This window comes from Gekko japonicus, unplaced genomic scaffold, assembly GCF_001447785.1.
Source record: "Gekko japonicus isolate JY-2015 unplaced genomic scaffold, Gekko_japonicus_V1.1 scaffold350, whole genome shotgun sequence".
Lineage (NCBI taxonomy): Eukaryota > Metazoa > Chordata > Lepidosauria > Squamata > Gekkonidae > Gekko > Gekko japonicus.
Window position 1 is genome coordinate 332,363 of NW_015160845.1, and position 22,163 is coordinate 354,525.

At 49.9% G+C, this 22,163-nt stretch overlaps 1 protein-coding gene across 1 annotated transcript in view; it reads left to right on the forward strand.

Annotated features, from left to right (window-relative positions):
- SLC4A4 (solute carrier family 4 (sodium bicarbonate cotransporter), member 4) overlaps positions 1-22,163 on the forward strand; it is a 298,401-nt gene that overhangs the window by 184,162 nt on the left and 92,076 nt on the right. Inside the window, exon 7 of the mRNA XM_015419998.1 lies at positions 19,373-19,530. Within this exon, the coding sequence (XP_015275484.1) occupies positions 19,373-19,530 (158 nt within the window). The remainder of the gene's footprint in view (positions 1-19,372; positions 19,531-22,163) is intronic.

The following is a 22,163-nucleotide window of genomic DNA, read 5'->3' on the forward strand; positions in this document are numbered from 1 at the left end:
TACCATCAAAGTTGGATCGCCCTTGATGGCCCGGTGGCAAGACGGACTATATGGTGGCAAGATCAGCCGATTAGCTTGGATTAAGACTGCCGGTATTATATTAGTACAACTAGTGCTGGCAGGGGTTACTTCCTGTAAGAGACAACTGTAGACCATCTTGGAACTTAAAAACTTAAAGCACTTTATTAGTATTATTATTAACAGTATGTATTGATTGTATTTTGTGATTTTATCGGATTTTATTGAATTTTATGTATGGGCCTATGCCCCTTGTAAGCCGCCCTGAGCCCGCTTGCGGGGTAGGGCGGGGTAGAAATACTTGAATAAATAAAAATAAATAAATAAATAATGCCCTGGCCCCACTGGTGGACCTCCTGGAGGCACCTGGTATTTCTGGCTACTGTGTGACAGAGTGTTGGACTGGATGGGCCTTTGGCCTGATCCAACATTGGCGTCTCTTATGTTCTTATGTCAAAGGGAACCTTTTCTTCCTCCCTCCCAAATACTAGAACTTGAGGGCATCCAATAAAGCTGATGGGCACCAGGTTGAGGTCGGACAAAAGGAAATACTACTTTACACAGTGAGTGATTAAAATATGGAATTCGCTGCCAGAGGAGGTAGTGATGGCCTCAGGAATAAACAGCTTTACAAGGGGATTAGATAGATTCATGGAGAGTAGGCCTATCAGTGGCTACTAGCCATGGTGACTGAGGGGAACCTCCACATTCAGAGGCAGTTAACCTCTGAATCCCAGAGCCAGGGGGCAACAGCAGGGGAAGGCCTCAGCCTCTATGCCCTGTATTTGGACCTCCAGAAGAACTGGTTGGCCACTGTGTGAGATGGGATGCTGGACTAGATGGACCACTGGCCTGTTCCCGCAGGGCTCCTCTTATGTCTTATCAGGGGAAGGCCTCGACCTCTCTGCTCTGTTGTTGGCCCTCCAGAGGCACTGGTTGGCCACTGTGTGAGGCAGGATGCTGGACTAGATGGACCACTGGCCTGTTCCCGCAGGGCTCCTCTTATGTCTTATCAGGGGAAGGCCTCGACCTCTCTGCTCTGTTGTTGGCCCTCCAGAGGCACTGGTTGGCCACTGTGTGAGGCAGGATGCTGGACTAGATGGACCACTGGCCTGTTCCCGCAGGGCTCCTCTTATGTCTTATCAGGGGAAGGCCTCGACCTCTCTGCTCTGTTGTTGGCCCTCCAGAGGCACTGGTTGGCCACTGTGTGAGGCAGGATGCTGGACTAGATGGACCACTGGCCTGTTCCCGCAGGGCTCCTCTTATGTCTTATCAGGGGAAGGCCTCGACCTCTCTGCTCTGTTGTTGGCCCTCCAGAGGCACTGGTTGGCCACTGTGTGAGGCAGGATGCTGGACTAGATGGACCACTGGCCTGTTCCCGCAGGGCTCCTCTTATGTCTTATCAGGGGAAGGCCTCGACCTCTCTGCTCTGTTGTTGGCCCTCCAGAGGCACTGGTTGGCCACTGTGTGAGGCAGGATGCTGGACTAGATGGACCACTGGCCTGTTCCCGCAGGGCTCCTCTTATGTCTTATCAGGGGAAGGCCTCGACCTCTCTGCTCTGTTGTTGGCCCTCCAGAGGCACTGGTTGGCCACTGTGTGAGGCAGGATGCTGGACTAGATGGACCACTGGCCTGTTCCCGCAGGGCTCCTCTTATGTCTTATCAGGGGAAGGCCTCGACCTCTCTGCTCTGTTGTTGGCCCTCCAGAGGAACTGGTTGGCCCCCATGTGAGACAGGATGCTGGACTGAATGGACTATTGGTCTGATCCAACAGGGCTCTTCTGATGTTCTTATGTACTTAGAAATTCCTTTGGGAGCCGTCAGCTGTGCTTGTTTGGTGGGACAGGTTTGTGAGTCTCCCAATCGCATGCGCTGCCAAAGTTTCAGTGAAAGAATTTGTGTCTAAGCAGAAGTTAGCATGGCCAGAAGAAGGCAGAATCATCTTGGGCCAATGGCTGCAGAACTGATTTCTTTACAGAAGAGACCAAGGACAACTCTTGGAAGTTTAGTTTTGTTTGGGTCAGCAAGGCGGTGAATTTGAGGATCAAAGCAGGAAGAAAACCAGTTGTGTTATCGGCAAGTCACATGAAGCTACCTTATGCTGAGTCAGGCCATTGGTCCTACAAGGTCGGTATTGTCTACTCTGACCTGGGCCATAGCCAGAAAATTTTGGGTGGTGGGGAAATCGGGGTGTGTCTGTGTTCCTGCAGGAAGCAGGAAGAACCAGAGAGGTGTGGCAACTCATGTGGGCTCCAGAGGAATGAGGAGGGGGCGGGAGGGATGGGAAGTGATGGGGCAAGGCCAATTTCCCAGGGGCATTGCCCCCAATTGCCCCACTGTGGCTACGGGCCTGACTCTGACTGGCAGGAGCTCTCCAGGATCTTAGGCAGAAATCTTTCACATCACCTGTGGTCTAAGCCTTTGAACTGGAGATGCTGGGGATTGAACTTGGGACCTTCTGATTCCAAAGCAGGTGCTGTTCCGCTGAGCCATCACTCCTTCTTGAGGGGTCTTTATACTCTTGTAGTATCCGTCTGGTAGCGATTCATGTGGGCAGTTTTCTTACTTCCTCAGATACCCAAAATCCAGTCTTTCAGTCTGTCTGTTATATTGTTATTACATCTTTCCTCCAAGAAACTCACATCAGCATACATGGCTCTCCTTTCCTCATTACTGTCGCACAACAATCCTGTAAAGTAGGTTAGGTTGAGAGAGAGTGACTAGGCCAAGGTCACCCAGCAAGCTTTGTGGCAGAGTGGGGATTTGAACCTTGGTCTTCCCGATCCTAGTCTAATCCTTTCACTACTATTCACACTATCCCTCCTCCACTTCACTGGCACAACAGCCATGTGAGGTAGCTTGGGATAAGAGAGTGGCCCAAGGTCATCCAGGGCACAGGCGAATGGGAATTTGAACCCGGGTCTGACATTCTTGCCACTGCACTGGCTTACCATCCCACACCTAAGATTCCCCAAAGGTTGACATTGCTTCTCACTTAAGAACATAAGAGACGCCAATGTTGGATCAGGCCAAAGGCCCATCCCGTGCAACACTTTGTGTCACTCAGTGGCCAAAAATACCAGGTGCCATCAGGAGGTCCACCAGTGGGGCCAGGACACTAGAAGCCCTCCCACTGTTGCCCCCCCCAAGCAACAAGAAGACAGAGCATCACTTGCCCCAGAGCCCCTATCTATACCTTGTGGCTAATAGCCACTGATGGACCTCTGCTCCATATGCTTATCTAATTCCCTTTTGAAGCCGTCCATGCTTGTAGCCGCCACCACTTCCTGTGGCAGTGAATTCCAAGTGTTAACCACTCTTTGGGTGAAGAAGGACTTCCTTTTATCCGTTCTTGTCAGGCTGAACAAGTTCTTAAAGGCCATGGGATGTTGCCCCAAAGTCCTCTAATTAGCTAGTTCTTGGGGAGGTGAAAACCGCATGTAACCTGTATATACATGACAGAAATCACCAAGGGTTTCGAACAAGACAGCTTGACAGCCCTTCCATTTTTTTGCCTTATACCTGAAAAGGCTTGTGATAGTCTTAAAAAAAAAATAAAATCAATTTGCAACGGTGCAAACCTTAACAGAGTTAGTCCAGTCAAACCCCCTTACAGTTAATGGGTTTAGACCGGAATGATTCACTTTAGGATTGTCCTGTAAGAGAAGGGAGAGAATAATTCATCATTTATTGACATCTCGAAGTGGATGAAAAGCTTCCTTTTGTTTGACAGCTGAGTGGCGGACGTTCGTTATTTCGGTATCCCGCTTGAGAATTTGATGGTCCTCCCTGAAGTTTTTTGAAAAGCCGCTCTGCTTTGACAGTAACTGGGCAAAGATCAGAAAGCTGGAACCCTCTTTGGTTTTTGACGTGGCAGAGGCCCGGCTGCTGAGGAAGCCAGATGGGTTATGTCCTGAAGCTTTTGTTTATGCCAAGGACAACTTTCTTTCCCCCAAAGAGAGGACGTGATTTTTGAGAACCCTTCATTTCCGTCTTGAGAGTTCCGGCACCTCTTAAAAAAAAAAAAGCCCTGAGTATACCAAATTCACGTCTACCCTAAGAAGAAGGAGGAGGAGGAAGAGAAGAGGAGATTGGATTGGATTTATACCCTGCCCTTCACTACCTGAAGGAGTCTCAGAGCGGCTTACAGTCCCCTTTCCCTTCCCCTCCCCACAATAGACACCCCGTGAGGTAGGTGGGGCTGAGAGAGCTCTTTCCAGAACTGTCCTTGAGAGAACAGCTCTGACAGAACTATGGCTTGCCCAAGGTCATCCAGCCAGGTGCAAGTGGAGAAGTGGGGAATCAAACCCGGTTCTCCCAGATTAGAGTCCGCGCCCTTAACCGCGACACCAAACTGGCTCTCAAGAAGTCTCCTTAAGAAGACTTTGATCCAATCACAATGATTGCAGTTGGACAATTTAAACAACTAAGGTTGGTTTCATGCCCACAAAGCGGGATTCTGAACCACAGTTTAATCTTGGGGATGAGGGAAAGCAGACAACACACTATGAGGCAAGCTCACCTCACGGATCAAGTTTTGAGTGCAGTCGCACCTTTCAGACCAACAAGGTATCCAGGGCAGAGACTTTTGAGGGCCGAAGCTCCCTTGGTCAGGTGCTTTGCCAGAAGGGAACTTTGGCTCTCCAACATTCTTATACTCTGGGATCTTGTTGGCCTTCTAGGGGCCACTAGATTAGGGTTGCTAACCTTCAGGAAGCACCTGGAGATCTCCCACTATTTAGGGTTGCCAAGTCCATCTTCAACCCCCAGCGGGGGACTTTGGGCGCATTCCTGGAGGGGGTGGGGCATCCCGACGTGATGATGTCACGTTGGGGACGTCCACCGCCCCCCCCATGCGGCAGATCTCCAGAAATGGCAGTTCCCTGCACTTAAAGGAGCCGGCGTTTCCCTTTTAAATACAAGAGCCGCGTTTAAGAGCAGCCGCGTTTCCCTTCTAAGAGCACGAAGCTGGCATTTCCCTGCAAGCTTGCGGAGATCGGGCTTGGGAGGAAACGCGGGTTCCACACACTTAAAGGGGGAGAGATTGGGTTTTGGGGGCGGGGCTTCCCCTGCCGGCCATCTGGCTGGCGGCGGGTAGAATCCCCCCCCCAAAATGGGGGACCCCTGGCAAACCGGGGGGGTTTGGCAACCCTACCACCATTAAAATTGATCTCAAGACAACCAAGATCAGTTCTCCCCGGAGACAATGGCTGCTTTGGAAGGTGGAATCTCTGGCCTTATACCCTGCTGAGGTCCCTGCACTCCCCAAACCCCGCTCTCCCCAGGGTCCCCCCCCCAAAAAAAAGATCCAGGTGTTTTCTGCCCCAGAACTGGGAACCCTAGACTGGACTTGAGTCGTGCTCCTCTACTGCGGACAAACATGCCAGCCACCTGAACTTTTTGGACTCTCGGCAACCGCTGATGTAGGCAGAGCTTTTTCCAGTTTGGGCAAACTTTGCCGACCTCAGAATCCCTTCTGTCCTCGTTTTCCTCTGGTCGTTCTTCCGAACCGTGACCCGTTACTTTCACTTGCCGAAATGAACCTGTTAAATAACAGAGTGATTATTTTTTTTAAAAAAGGGGGGGGGAAGCCTTGGCTGTTCTACAGTATATTCAGGAAGGAGAAAAAAATAAATAACAGAATTGCAGTGGGAATGTTAATGATTGTTTTTATGTTTCCGCCGTGATTGTGTGGTCAGTAGGCAAACCTTGCTTTTTGCTGTCAGGGTTTCTGTTATACAGTGGAAATAGAGATGTGGAGCCCTGGAAAAAAACCAGAAAGTTTCAGAAAAAAAACTGGGTTTTCCTCATTTTTTCCCTGAGGCCTCCCCACCTCCAGTTTTTCCAACTGAGAAACTGGGAATTCTGGGAAGTACTGGGGCGGGGGGGGGGAACCTCCTGTGAAATATTTTCTCTTTCAGAATGAGCGGAATGCTTTTAAAGACAAGGTAGGCATGCTGGAGACATAGACAGCTCTTAAATTCAAGTGGATTGCCAGGGCCCCCCCCCCCCGGTCCACCGGTGGGGGATGGGAGGTAGGGTTGCTGGATCCAAGTTGGGAAACTCCTGGAGATTTGGGGATGGAGCCTGGGGAGGAGAGGGACCTCTGTATAGGGTTGCCAAGTGAATTTTACTCACCGGCGGGGGAGCCTCGCCGCGCTTTGGGAGCCGTCTCTTGTCGTGCGCGTGCGCCGCCAGCACGTCACCGGAAGTGACCCGCGACGTCGATCATGTTGAGGGCATGGCCCTGATCGTCGGAGGGAAAACCATAGAGTTTTCCCTCCGACGATCGGGGCCACGCCCCAACGTGATCGATGTGGTTGCGTCACCTCTGGTGACGCAGCCATGCTGCGCTTCGGGGGGCGGAGTTCCCCCCGGGGCCCGATTCCGCAGCGGTGGAAATCGGGTCTCCAAAGCGGGGGTTTACCCGCCCCCCCCCCCGCCCCCACTTGGCAGCCCTACCTCTGTGAGGTACGGTGTCATAAAGTCCACCCTCCGAAACATCCATTTTCTTCAAGGGAACTGATCTCTGTAGTCTGGAGATGAGCTTTAATTCCGGTGTGTGTGTGTCCAGGTCCTACCTGGAGACTGGCATCCCTAAATCCAGGATGCATTTCTGCACCTAAAAGGGTCTCTAGTATTCATGAGGGGAGCAGGCAGGGATTTCATCGCTTCTCAACACTTGCACGCTTTCTGTGGTCCTTTTGACCTTTCCCTCAAACCACTGTGACACATTTAGCCACAGACTAGGTAGAAAGTAGCTCATTGCCCCACCTTGCAGGGCGAAGAAAAAAAGACCAGAAAGACGTAGGGTAGAAACTGTACCAATGCCTCCGAGGAAAGCGGAAAGTTTCACTGAGAACTTGGCTCTCGAATCAGATAGCAAAAATTAAGGTGCACGCGCTAAAATAGTTTTTCTCAACTGTTGGGTATATTTGCAGTTTTGCTTGTACACAACAAAGGCGTTTATAACTTTTAAATTCCATAAATGTATCCAGGAGTGCGATTTTATATGCTAAGTAAGCTATAAGCGATGCATTTTATGTTGTTAAAGCAATCACATTAGTTTAGGTTTGATAGGATAGTACGTACTGCATATACTGCAGCTTTCCCCAACATTTTCGTCTTTTTCCAGAGAAAACGGGGAGAAAAAAACCATTTTTCTCATGACTTCAAACTTTCCAGACATTTTGCATCTCTATATGGAAAAATGAATTCTCCTAGCATGGCAGTTTCCAGCATTTGAGACTCCCCAAACAGTGTCCCCCCCCCGCCCAAAGCCAGGCCCCTTTCTCATGTTTCCCTTCCCCACCCACTCACATGTCCCCCCCCTGGATCCTTCTTCTACTTGCTTGCAAGCCTTCCTGCCGCCCAGGGGTCATGTCGTAGAAAAAGAGGTGCAGGAGCTAATTAGCATAACTCATTAGCATAACTTATTTGCATATGCCACACCTCCTGACATCACCGGATGTGTGTCAGAAGGCAACACCCACCGCTCAGGCTCCACTGGACTGTTTTGGATTGCTAGCTATGGGGGGTGGGAACGTGCAGATCTGTCCTCACAGAGGAGGGAGAGCTTGTACCTGAATAAAACTTGGTCTTAAAGGTGCCACTGGACTGTTTTGGACCGAGGGACCGGGGGGGGGGGCTCTGCAGCTTACCTGGCTGCTTCTTGCTCTGACTGAGGGCTGCTGGGAGCAGGGGGTGGGGCTTGTTGAATGTGCCCGCCCCCTGGGCTCTTTACTGCCGGAGCTCCGTTCCTGTGCGCTCCTGCAGGAAATGACCCCTGCTGCTGCCCATGTTCACACCTGCCTGCATGCCCTTTTGCCAACTGCTCTGGGCATCATAACCACTGCCACAGGCACGGGTGCAATGCGTCAGCTGCATGGCCTTCTCCAGTGCTCCTGGGCGGTATGTGCAGCCAGGAGTGTTGATGGCAGAGTGCTTACAAGTGACTGGGCTGGAGAAAGGTGGTGGAGGAAGTCAGTGGCACAGGCTAAAGCCTCAGCAGCTGCCCCACCTCAGAGAATGCTGATGGTGGTCCGGGCTCCTGACCCCAATGTATCCCCCCCACCTCCCACCCTGGGGTGTTTTTTTTTTGCCAAGTGAAAACTTTGGGCTGGCACTAAAAATGTCCCCACTTACGGCCCTTTCTTACACGCCCAGGGAAATGCTGATCGCCACTTTGGTGATTTCTCTCTCTCCAGGGATTAGGGCTGCCAAGTGGGGGCGGGTGGCGGGTAAACCCCCGCTTTGGAGGCCCGATTTTCGCCGCCACGGAATCGGGCCCCGGCGGGAACCCCACCCCGGTGTGCGCGTCACCAGAAAGTGACGTTATGACACCGGGCATGCTGGGGGTGGGGCCACGGCCATCCGAGGGGAAACTCTATGGTTTCCCCTCGAATGGTCATGGCCCCACCCCCAGCTTGCCTGGCGTCATAACGTCACTTCCTGGTGACGTGCGTGTGGCGTGCGTGCGTGCTCCGGGATCCACCCTACCAGGGATCCTGGCGGGTTTTTTAATCATCTTCTGGGCATAGAGCAGGGGCCACTGGAGATGTGGGGAGGGAGGTATTTGTGAATTTCCTGTACAGGAGGTTAGACTAGATGACCCTGGAGGTCCCTTCCAGCTGTATGAGTCTATGACTCTGATCTCACACCATGAATTTAATTTGATTATTTCAAAAACTCTCACAAGAAACTCCGACTTCCCGCTGAACCACTCACCTCACAGTGGAATGTCCTATTCTCTGATGGACTCCATCGGCCCCTGTTGGCTACACAGTCAAATATCTTTCGACCTCTTCCCCCGACCTTTGACAAACTCATTTATTTCTCTAGTTGACTTCATATAAACCCTCCCAAGAAGTTCAATATAATTTCTCCTTTACCGTGCTCCTCCAAAAATAGGTTTTGCTGATTCCAGTTTATTGACTATAACGATAAGGTATCTACTTAGCCTCCAGATCAGAGAACGGGTTGCTTCACAGTTTGTTCCTGGCATCAGACATTTCTGATAGCTAGTTGTTTACTCAAGGCCTCCGTTGCTGTGCTTGGAAATGGCTGGTTTTGAGGGAGTGAAAGCCCAAAGACTCGTGTAAAATGGAATGGGCTGATCTGGGAAATACTTTGGAATCATGAAGAAAGACACAGAACATTCCCTAGCGCTGAGTAGTCTGCTCTCAAGATTTGTAGCATTTAGCCTTCAAGTTGTTCAACTGCTGTTCTCGGGATGGAATGCAGAAGGTAGAGTCAGGGCCCGGGATAGAATTATGTTGGCCAAGGGGCTGAACTGTATGAAGATGTGTTGTTGAAGGCTTTTACGGCCGAAGTTCATTCATTTTTGTAGATTTCCCAGGTTGTCTTGGCATTGTAGGACCTGACGTTTTGCCAGCAGCTGTGACTGACATCCTCAGAGGTATAACACAGAAAGATGGCGTTCTCTCTGTGTCAAGGTGAGAAGAAAAATACCGGCCTACCATTTTTCTTCTTACCTTGACACAGAGAATACTCCATCTTTCTGTGTTATACCTCTGAGGATGCCAGTCACAGCTGCTGGCGAAACATCAGGTCCTACAATGCCATACAGCCTGGAAAATCTACATCAACTATATGAAGATGCCTTATACTAAGCGACAGTAGCCGATTAGTCGATCCTGGATAGGTTTCTTGGATAGGTTGTCTGTCCTACTTACACGGTCAGAGTCCTTAATCAAGCCGAAAGAGCTTAACAGCATAACAAGGGCCGTATTAGATCAGACCAATGGTCCCCTCTAGTCTAGCATCCTGTTTTCCAACAGTGGCCAAACATGAAGCTTATAAAGGCACAGAGACCCAAGTCTTCCCTTGTTGCTACCCAGCAACTGGCATTCAAAGGTTTGCTGCTTCTGAACATGGAGGTTCCGCGTACATCCTGTTATAATATTGTGTTCTATATTAGAATCGCACATGCATACGTTTTGCGCAAATTTTGAAGGAGGGACATAATATTAAACTGTAGAGTGTCTCTGTTTGCTACAACTTTTAAAAGATTGCTGTTTTCGTGAAGGAACTCAACAAATATTTTACCGTGTTTTGATAAAAATTCAAGCCGGGACATAGTGGACTGGAAGGAGGCCAGATGAAGCTGCCTTATACTGAATCAGACCTTTGGTCCACCAAGATCATTATTGTCTATTCAGACTGACAGTGGCTCTCCAGGGTCCCAGGCCGAGGTCTTTTTAAACTGGAGGTGCCGAGGATTGAACCTGGGACCTTCTGCATGCAAAGCAGATACTCTGCCATTGAGTCAAAGCCCCTTTCCCCAGCCAGTGGGCCACCTTTGCTACTGTAGCTTCTGTTCGCCTACTGATTTCCTTCTCTTCTTTGGGGGTTAAGGCATAACCAAACGAGCGGCCAACCAGCATATGTTTTACCGAGATTTCTCGAGTCTCCTTTGGTCCACTTCTGTCTCCAGACCCAGTTCCGTGTTGCATGTCTGGGGCAACTGGTGTTTGGCACTCTGCCTTTCCTAATTCCTATGCTTTTCGTTACAGTTCCGCTCACCTCCTTTCCCCCCTCAGGTTCCCCTGAAAATAGAACTACTGCTTTCGCCTTGCTGGGCACTTACTACAATTCGTAGCGAACGTTCGCATCTGGTTTTGTCATACTGTCTTGAGTTGCATTGGCGACATGCGAGTCATGAGCCAAGGATCTTTTTTTTTTTTTAATGCCTTTTAGTGTGGTTCTAAGAAGAATGACACCCACCTGAGTCCGTTGCCATCAATAGACTCAGAAGGATGCAACTCTGTAGTCCTGGCTGGCCTCTTGCTTACAAACTGCAGGCCAACTCCATGTGGCAAAGGGTGCTGAACGGATGATGGGGCTGTTGTAGATTTGCCAGGCATGAAATCCAGGTAGCGATCAGCAAATTGGCCCTTTGGCGATTTCAATTGGCCATTGGCCGGCCAAATAAAGAGTCCAACAATAAAAGCCTTAATTTGTTGGCATGGAAGCAAAGCACACTCAAAAAATTATGCTATTAATAAACATTGCTGCCCTCTAGAAGATTCCGGAGGTTGTTGAGTTTCAGAAACATTCAACACATAAACTCATGCAGCTGCCTTATACTGAATGAGACCATTGAGCTATCAGAGACAGTATTGTCTACTCTCCAGGGTCTCAGGTAAAAGCGTTCCAGATCTTCTACTGCCAGATTCCTCAAATGGAGATGCCGGAGACTGAACATGAGATTGAACATGGGACATTATACCCAGTCACCTGGAAGCAATGGAAATGGACGTTGGAGCCATCCTGGTTCCCAAACGTTTCTGACCCATACCGATGCTCACTGAACACTGAGACTTGAAGTTTTGACTTTGGACCAGAATGACTGCACGTGTGCAAGTGAACTCAAATGCTAAGAGGTCATTGTGAGTAGCAGAACTGGGAAGGCCAGCGCAGATGCCAGGCATGTTTTGTAATATTCCAAGTTCAGTTTTCCTACGTATGTTCCAGTTATGGTTACCAGCTCTGGGTTGGGAAATGCCTGGAGATTTTGGGGGCGGTGTGGTGGAACAGTCCTGCTCCTCCTGCAGGCCCGGTTCCACCCTGCCCTCCAAGGTTTCCCCAACACCTGGAGAGGCTTTTGTCTCTCTCTGATAACCCACCACCACTACCTGACCTTTGTATGGAATTGCCCGCTGAGATGGTCAGGACTCCAAGCTTCCTTTCCAAGTTCTGAAGCCTTGCCTCTGTGTCTCCTGCTGCCCAGTGCCTGGTCACCACAGAGTCCATTTGCTGCCTTGTGTGCTCCTGGAGGAATAGCTGCTTGTCAACTGATTGCCTTTCCCCTGGCGCTCCTTTTAAAATAGCGTGTCCAAGACGGTGGAGGTCTAGGTGGTACAGAGAACCACTACCAGCATTGAAAGTTATGACGAATTTATTAAAAAGAACATGTTCACAAGCATACATTTATCACAGCACCAGATTGAGCAAGGGATTCAAAAGAAATGGGTAAAAGGAATTCCTTTGACCATTTTGTGTATTGAAGAGGCAGGAGACGATGGTCAAACGAAAGGAGGTTTATTCAAGCATTGCTCAGCTCCGGACTGGACTGGACAGTTCTGCATAGAGTGGCACTCTAACTTATACGATTTCATAGTGAACTATATACATTGTAACAGTAAACACAGGGTCTCATTGGACCTAAGCAGAGTTCTACAATTGGTTACCCAGGGTGGCTTCAGGACCAATGGAGGGTCTTTATTAGGCAGCCAATAGAAAAGGGAGAACTAGGATACCAGAGGCAAATTCAACATCATAAACCAGTATAACACAATACTTCTTACCTTTACACGCCCTGTCAGATGTTAAAATATAGGACAGGCTCCTTAGTTTAGAATGTTATAGATCTCTAGAGACTTGCCATTACCTCGCAGCTTCCTCCAGCTCTTCAGGCCAACATCTAGCTAATGGCCACCTCCTTCAGCGCAAAAGGAGAGGCCTTCCTCCTTTCTTCCCTGATTTTTATCTTCTCCCGTTCCCCTCCCACTGACCCAGTCAGGCCAGATCAAGGAAGTTTTTCTTGAAGTTTCGAGAAATTTCTTCGTGAAGTCTGTTCTAGTCTTTATTCCTCCAAATCTCTGTCCCCTGCTTGGGGGGGGGGGAACGGCCCATCCAATGGTATCTAGCTAGACCTATTGGCATTTGTATGACAGTGGGCTGAGGTAAGTCTGGAAAACATTTGAACTGGCTTCTACCTTCCCGGCCTGTTCTCTGCCCAGAGAGAGGGGGGGAAAACTTTTAAAACTCATAGTGAAGGTTTTTCTCATTTCAAACCTCCATAGAAAAAGTGCACTTCTTCGCAGGGGGTGGCTGAGGATGGTGAAATTTGGGGAGGGGCTTCAGCAGGGTCCATACGCCAAAGCAGTCATCTTCTCTAGGGGAACTGACCTCTGTCATCTGGAGATCAGTAATAATGAGAGATCTCCAGACCCCATCCCGAAGTTTGCAACGCTAGCTCCGGTCCAAGCTTGACACACAGTCCTTGAAGAAGCGGATGGCTCTGAAAGCTTTTATCTGTGTGTATGTATTAGAGAAAACAGAGTCTGGAATGTACATCTTTCTTCCTTTTTTGAAGTGGCTGTTCAGCTTTCTTCCCCCATTGTTTGAAAACATAAGCAGACCTCGGATTCTCCCGGCGTAAATGACCCAGAACGGTATCTTACAAGAACCCTCTCCCTGTTCTTCAGAAAGCTCCTCTCATCTGAGGATTAAGTGGACTCTCCACAGGAAGCGGGGGGGCTCTTACGCCTCCCCCAACAATGTTGGCGTTCCCAGGGCTCGGTAGAAATCTCTCAGTTCTCTGTGCTTTGTTGAAATGTCCTTGGCAGCCACCGTGGAGGATGAATATCGAGGACTTTTCTTCATCCCGGACAGCCAGCATTTGAAATACAGAAAGGTTGATGAAATGTTTGCAAAAGCTGAGTTGGCTGGCTGCGCTGCGCCATCAGTTTTCACGCAGGGCCATAAGGAAATAATGGGAAATGCGCGTCGACATTTGCGTGGTCATTAGGACATGCTCGGGAGACATACATTCCTCTTTCAAAGCACGTGCTTAAGATGCAGGATGCGTCTTGGTGAGCGTGGCCAGCTGGACTCCTGAATGGATAATGCACACAAAAAAACCCTTCTTATTTGTCCCTGACTCCTGTGTTTCCATATCAACAGGAAAGCGGCCTTTTTTTTTTGCGATCGCCAAAGCTCATTTTAAAGTTTAAAAAGAAATTGGCCCGGATAAAGGCCATGCTTGGCCTATCAGAGAGATGTCCAAGACTTCCTGTTGCTCGGAGCTCAGTTCATTGATGGATTGTTCAAGGCCTCTTTTGCTTCTCTCTTAAGTCTGCGATTCTTTAACCTTTTCCAGTGGTTGGAAGAGCCTGGATTCGCCCCATGGTGCTCAGACAAAATGGACCTTCCGTTTACATAATGGTTCGAGTCTTCCACTTGTTCAAAGGGATACTGGTGTGTGGATTTCAGGAGGCTTTTTTTGTGAGGCTGAATTTCGGGATTCGTGTGTCACTCCTAAACCAGCTGACAGCAGCATATTGTATTGCAACTTTAGAAGAAGAAGAGATTGGATTTACACCCCACCCTTCACTACCCAAAGGTGTCTCAGAGCGGCTTACAAACTCCTTTCCCTTTCTTGAAAAAGAGCAGTTTCTGTCAGAGCTCTCTCAGCCCCACCTACCTCACAGGGTGTCTGTTGTGGGGATGGGAAGGAAAAGGAGTTTGTAAGCCGCTCTGAGACACCTTTGGGTAGTGAAGGGACGGGTATAAATCCAATCTCTTCTTCTTCTTCTTTTACCTCACAGGGTGTCTGTTGTGGGGAAGGGAAAGGAGTTTGTAAGCCACTCTGAGACTCCTTTGGGTAGTGAAGGGCAGGGTATAAATCCAATCTCTTCTTCTACCTCACAGGGTGTCTATTGTGGGGAGGGGAAGGGAAAGGAGTTTGTAAGCCGCTCTGAGACCCCTTTCAGTAGTGAAGGGTGGGGTATAAATCCAATCTCTTCTTCTTCTTTTACCTCCCAGGGTGTCTGTTGTGGGGAGGGGAAGGGAAAGGAGTTTGTAAGCCGCTCTGAGACTCCTTTGGGTAGTGAAGGGCGGGTTATAAATCCAATCTCCTCCTCCTCCTCCTCTTCTTCTTCTTCTTCTTCTTCTTCTTCTTCTTCTTCTTCTTCTTCTTCTTCTTCTTCTTCTTCTTCTTCTTCTTCTTCTTCTTCATCATCATCTTCATCATCTTCTTCTTCTTCTTCTTCTTCTCGCGTGCCTCTTAGCCTTCCACACACACACACCCATCTACATTTAGAGTGTTAGCTGGTTGGGGCGAGGGTTTGTTTTTTGCCTGTGTTACAGTGGCATCTGGCGCTTTGAAGCGCTTTAATTAACGATAGACGGGGAATCCAGCATTTTAGCTGTAATCTCAGAAAAGAGCCTTTGGAAGTACTAGCATGTCCAAATACAGACCAGGGGGAAAAGAACGATTATATGCTCAAGTGCAAAACGAAAGTGGTTTTTCTCCCCCTTAATTATTGCATAGCAGGAGGCATCGCCCTGACCTGGATATTCCGGGGTCGCCCAATATCGTCTTGAAAGCTAAGCGGAGTTGGCCCTGACTAGTATTTGGACGGGAGACCACCAAAGGAATACCCAAGTTGCTAAGCAGAGGCAGGCCATGGCAAACCACCTCTGTATGTCTCTTGCCTTGAAAATCGTACAGGGTCACCATAAGTCAGTTGTGACTTGATTGCGAAAAAACCAAAGAAGAAGAAGAGAAGAGGTTGGATTTATACCCCGCCCTTCACTACCCAAAGGAGTCTCAGAGCAGCTTACAATCTCCTTTCCCTTCCCCTCCCCACAACAGACACCCTGTGAGGTAGGTGGGGCTGAGAGAGCTCTTTCAAGGACTGCCCGTGAGAAAACAGCTCTGAAAGAACTGTGGCTTGCCCAAGGTCATCCAGAAGCTGCAGGTGGAGGAGTGGGGAATCAAACCCGGTTCTCCCGGATTACAGTCCGCGCTCCTAACCATGACACCAAACTGGTGTAGTGGTTTATTTATATTTATTTATTTGAGATTTATATCCCACCCTTCCAATCGGCTCAGGGCAGCGAACAAGCGGCAAATGCCGGGTTAAATAGATAAAATACAATAAAACAATATTACAAATCCACAATAAAATTCATAACAATATTTAAGGTGCTCTATTATCCTGTATATAAATCCCCAAGATGGGCAGTAATCACAATCGATGGCCAGCTTTATTAAATACCGAGGGCTCCAGTGGTGATGTTCTCCCCACTTCCGCCAGGCGACACATACCCCCCGATAATAGGGGTAAATGATGGAACAGTAACACGGTGGTGGAATAATGGCGGCGGCGGCTCATACGCAAAAGCCTGATGGAAGAGCTCCGTCTTGCAGGCCCTGCGGAAGTGTATAAGGTCCCGCAGGGCCCGGATCTCCCCCGGGAGCTCATTCCACCAGGTAGGAGCCGCCACCGAAAACGCCCTAGCCCTAGTATGGGCAAACTTAACGTCTCGGGGGCCTCGAACTTCCAGGAGATGGAGACTCCCCGATCATAGTGCTCTTGAGGGAACGTATGGGAAGAGGTGGTCCTTATGGCATTGTACCCTGCTGAGTCCTTCCACCTCCTCAAATGCTGCCCTCCACAGGATCCACTCTCCAAATCTCCCTACTCAGAGCTGGACACTGTACTCAGCACCGGCCGGATGTGGTCTCGCCTAGAGAGGCCCATCAACAGCCTAGCTGCAGCATTCTGCACTAGCTGCAGCTTCCGGATTTCCAACAAAAGCAGCCCCAAGTAAAGAGCGTTACAGTAGTCAAGCCTCGAGGTGACCATCGCATGGATCACAGTGGCCAGGTCCTCACGGTTGAGGTAGGGGACCAACTGCCGAGCCAGCCGCAGGTGGTAAAAGGATGACTTGGCAGTGGCTGCCACCTGGGCCTCCATCGTTAATGAGGAGTCCAGGAGCACACCCAAACTCCTAACCTCCCGCGCAGGCACCAAAGGCACCCCATCAAAGGCCGGGAGAGGGAGCCCCAACCCTGGACCGGACCGACTCAGGCCCAGAACATCCGTCTTTGCTGGGTTTAATTTCAACTGACTCAGTCTGAGCCAACCAGCCACGGCTTGTAACGCCCGATAAAGGTCATCGGGACCAGAGTCCTACCGGCCGCCCAACATCAGATAGAGCTGGGTATCATCAGCATATTGATGACACCCAAGCCCACACCTCCGGGCAATCAGGGCGAGGGGGCGCATGTAGATGTTAAACAACATCGGGGACAACACAGCTCCCTGGGGGCACCCCACATTCAAGGGGGTTCCTTCGGGACCGCTGGTCACCAATCGCCACCCTCTGTCCCCGACCTTGGAGAAAACAGGCGAACCATTGAAGAGCAAGCCCCTGAATCCCCACGTTGGCGAGTCCAGCAACTGGTGGTCGACCGTATCAAACGCAGCCAACAGAGTTTGGTGTAGTGGTTGAGAGAGAGAGGAGATTTGGATTTATACCCCGCCCTTCGCGCGGAGTCTCAAAGCATCTTACAATCTCCTTTGCCTCCCCACAGCAGACACCCTGTGAGGTAGGTGGGGCTGAGAGAGCTCTTTTGAGGACTGCTCTTGAGGGAACAGCTCTGAGAGAACTTGTGACTGACCCAAGGTCACCCCAGCAGCTGCATGTGAAGGCGTGGGGAGTCAAACCCTTTGCTCCCAGATTGGAGTCCGCGCTCCTAACAACTACACCGAAAAAGGAGGAATCAGCATAAGACTTTTTTTAAAAAAATGCTATGCCCCTATGCAAAGTTTTCCGACTTCCTTGTTGCCTGAATCTCACTCTTAGGAACTGGTGCAGCTGGGGGTTTCTCCAACGCTGCTCCTGCCTATCAGAGGAGAGCTGCCCATTGCCCGGAGAGCTCAGGATAGCCTTGCTCGGGGTGATAACAATTTCTGCCACTCCGGCCTCTCTCCGGGGCACCGTTGTGTAATCCCACTACGCTCTAATGTGGCAGCCGCTCCGCTCTGATTTGGAGATGCGCAGCTAGTGGCCGTGACTTAAAAGCTTAGCGCCTCATTCGTTAGCAGTGTCACGACCTCAGGCGCCCTTCCTGAGCTTGGCCGGGAGGCTTCGCTCCCCCCTCCCCCCGCGCCGTGACTCATGCGGATACACGAACCAGCAAGGGACAGGCAGATCCTGAGATCTTGTGTTGGGTTTTTAACACCCCCCCCAAAAAAGATATTTCTTTAAATCTCCTAGTCCACTGTATCCTGCGAGCTTGAACCCTGTGACAAACAATAAAAGTGGAGGCATTTAAAGTCTTAATTAGACGTGCTAAATGCAGTGCCGCCCCACCTGTCTCGAAGACTGAGATTCAGTTTAAATGGAAATGTAACTTGTTGTGCCACTGGTGGTCCAATGAATATAAATCAAAACAGGCCTCCCCCCCCCCCAGATTTGAGAAGCAGCGTGCAGAAAGAACCAGTTTGGTGTAGTGGTTAAGTGCGTGGACTCTAATCTGGGAGAGCCGGGTTTGATTCCCCATGCGTCCACTCGCAGCTGCTGGATGACCTTGGGCAAGCCATAGTTCTGTCAGAGCTGTCCTTGAAAGAGCAGTTCTTGAAAGAGCTCTCTCAGCCCCACCTACCTCACAGGGTGCCTGTTGTGGGGAGGGGAAGGAGTTTGTAAGCCTCTCTGAGACGCTGAGTGAAGGGCGGGGTATAAATCCCTCCTCCTCCTCCTCCTCCTCCTCCTCCTCCTCCTCTTCTTCTTCTTCTTCTTCCCCCATCTTAAGGATCTCTGCTTGTGGTTGTAGTGATGATCTGTTCTAGGATGAGGAAGAAAGAATATCCCATGGTATTCTTGCCATCCACAAAGCTTGCTCAGATGCCTCGTGCTTTCCCCTGAAGTTACGGGCTCATAATTTATCCGCTAGGGATAAACAGAACGGGTGCGTTTGTCACAGTGGCTGGGACACCAAGGACAGGATGAATAATTACCGTTGGATTATCCTTCCATCTGCACGCTTTCTTAAATATAAGAAGTTGTGGAAACTTTTCTCCCCTTGAAACATCTGAAATTGATTTATCAAGTCAGGGTGAAGTTAAGATTTCCACCCACACTCTGTGAAGGAACGGTGAAGCCATATGTCATTTCATGAATGTTTGCCTCCGTCCCCAATTACGCCTTTACATTGATTCTCGACTGCAGCTCAGGGGCTGGTTAGAAATACCGCAAATGTCCACGATTCTGTGGCAGCACAAGAGTTTACGGTGGTGTGATCCCATTGGAATGAGCAGGCTGATGTACAGCTGCCATCACATCCTGTTCGCAGGATGGGCGGGGTATAAATATAATAAATAAATAAATAAATAAATATTTAACAGACTAACCAGGGCTAACTCCTCTGGATCTATGACCAGTATCGCCTTCAAGACTCGTGAAAGCTTAAACGCAGAGGTCATTTCGGGGGGGATCGCGGGGGATCGCAGTTCCCCCGGGTGAGGTACGAGGGGGCGGGGCACATGACGAAGCCCCGCCCCCTGCTTCCAGCCGCCCCGCTTCCGGCCCTCATTCAGCCAGGAGGAGGCAGGAGATAATGAGTTATGCTAATGTGTTCCCCTAGCTCTTTTTCTACGAAACGACCCCTGCTTAAACCCTGAAACTCTTGTGGATCTCTCAGGTGTTACTGGACTCAGATATAAACTTACCTGTCTTGTGTCTCATCTCCAGAAGTCAGACTTTATTTGTGGTAATTGACCTAACGGGACCATTGGATTTCCTTCTTTTTGCGCAGCTCAAGAATAAGTTCATGAAGAAGTTACCCCGGGATGCCGAGGCCTCCAACGTACTGGTCGGAGAGGTCGACTTCTTGGAAAACCCTTTCATTGCCTTCGTTCGACTACAGCAAGCAGTTATGCTCGGTGCTCTGACCGAAGTACCTGTACCGACCCGGTAAGCATGTCGCTTTAACCAGCCATACCGTAAAAAAGAAGGAATAAGCTTGGTTCAGACTGGAAATAGCCACCCTGCTTATGAAACCCTCATGGTTTCCCACAGAAAGTTAGGAACATAAGTCATGTTGGATCAGGCCGGTGGCCCATCCAGTCCAACACTCTGTGTCACACAGTGGACAAAAATACCAGGTGCCGAGTTCTGGGAAATGTCCTTTTGGGGGCTTATATAATGATGACAATGAACTGATGGCAAAGGCCGTAGCGATTTTTCTTCTCGGTGGCAGCAGAGAGCCAATGTGGTATAGTGGTCAGGGTGTTGGACCGCGGTCTGGGAGACTCAAGTCTGAATCTCTACTCTTTCAAAAGGAATCTCGGGCCGGTCCCATATTCTCAACCTAATCTTCACAGAGCTGTTGTGAGGATAAAATGGAGAAGAAGAAGAAGAAGAAGAAGAAGAAGAGACTGGATTTATACCCCGCCCTTCACTACCTGAAGGAGTCTCAGAGCGACTTACAATCTCCTTTCCCTTCCCCGCCCCACAACAGACACGCTGTGAGATCGGTGGGGCTGAGAGAGCTCTGAGAGAACTGCCCTTGAGAGAACAGCTCTGAGAAAACTTGTGACTGACCCAAGGTCACACCAGCAGCTGCATGTGGAGGAATGGGTTCTCCCAGATTAGAGTCCGTGCTCTTAACCACTACACCAAACTGGCTCAAGAGCCCTGTGGGATATGTTAGGCCGAGAGACAGTGACCGGTTCAAGGTCAACCAGTGATCTTCGAACTGATAAAAGGAAGTACTTCTTCACCCAAAGAGTAATTAACAGGTGGAATTCACTGCCACAGGAACTGGTGGCGGCTACAAACATAGACAGCTTCTACAGGAGATTGGAGCAGAGGTCAATCAGTAGCTATTAACCACAAGGTATAGTTGGGACACTCTGTCTGGGGCAGTGATGCTCTGTATTTTTGGGGCTTGGGGGGCAACAGTGGGAGGCCTTCTGGAATCTGGGCCTTGCTGGAGGACCTCCTAATGGCCCCTGGGTTTTGGCCATTGTGTGACACAGAGTGTTGGACTGGATGGGCTATTAGCCTGATCCAACATGGCTTCCCACAAGGTATGAAGGAAGGTTAAAGAGGTTAGGGTTCTTGGTGCTGGGAAGGGTTCTTGGTGCCCCACAATCCTGATGGCCCCTGGGTTTTGGCCACTGGGTGACACAGAGTGTTGGACTGCATGGGCCATTGGCCTGATCCAGCATGGCTTCTCTTATGTTCTTAGTGGCTATTAGCCACAAGGTATAGATGAAACACTCTGTCTGAGGCAGTGATGCTTTGTATTTTTGGTGCTTGGGGGGGCAACAGTGGAAGGGCTTCTGAAGTTCTGGCACAGCTGTCCTTGAAAAAGAGCAGTTTGTGTCAGAGTTCTCTCAGCCCCACCCACCTCACAGGGTGTCTGTTGTGGGGAGGGGAATGGAAAGGAGTTTGTAAGCCGCTCTGAGACTCCAAGTGAAGGGCAGGGTATAAATCCAATCTTCTTCTTCTCTTCTTCTTCTTCTGGCCCTGCTGGTGGACCTCCCAATGGCACCTGGGTTTTGGCCACTGTGTGACACAGAGTGTTGGACTGCATGGGCCATTGGCCTGATCCAACATGTCTTCTCTTAGTTCTTAGAGGCTATTAGCCACAAGGTATAGATGGAACACTCTGTCTGGGGCAGTGATGCTCTGTATTCTTGGTGCTTGGGGGGGCAACAGTGGAAGGGCTTCTGAAGTTCTGGCCCTGCTGGTGGACCTCCCAATGGCACCTGGGTTTTGGCCACTGTGTGACACAGAGTGTTGGACTGCATGGGCCATTGGCCTGAACCAACATTGGCTTCTCTTATGTTCTTAGTGGCTATTAGCCACAAGGTATCTGTCTGGGGCAGTCATGCTCTGTCTTTTTGGTGCTTGGGGGGCAACAGTGGAAGGGCTTCTGAAGTTCTGGCCCTGCTGGTGGACCTCCTGATGGCCCCTGGGTTTTGGCCTCTGTGTGACACAGAGTGTTGGACTGGATGGGCCTTTGGCCTGATCCAACACTGGCGTCTCTTATGTTCTCAGTGGCTATTAGCCACAAGGTATCTGTCTGGGGCAGTCATGCTCTGTCTTCTTGGTGCTTGGGGGGCAACAGTGGAAGGGCTTCTGAAGTTCTGGCCCTGCTGGTGGACCTCCTGATGGCCCCTGGGTTTTGGCCTCTGTGTGACACAGAGTGTTGGACTGGATCCAACAGAGCTTATCGTATTTTCTCTTCTGTTCTTAAATACCAGACTTGGGTTTCTCTAACAGACTCCCATGCAGTGTGGGAAGCTTCTTTTGAAACTGCACGAAGGAAAGATCAAGGTGGGCAGCCATGTTGGTCTGGAGCAACAGAACAATGTTGGGAGTCCAGGGGCACCTTTAAGACCAACAAAGTTTTATTCCAGGTGTGAGCTTTTGTAAGAGAACATAAGAACATAAGAGACGCCAATGTTGGATCAGGCCAAAGGCCCATCCAGTCCAACACTCTGTGTCACACAGTGGCCAGAAATACCAGGTGCCATCAGGAGGTCCACTAGTGGGGCCAGGACATTAGAAGCCCTCCCACTGTTGCCCCCCCCCCA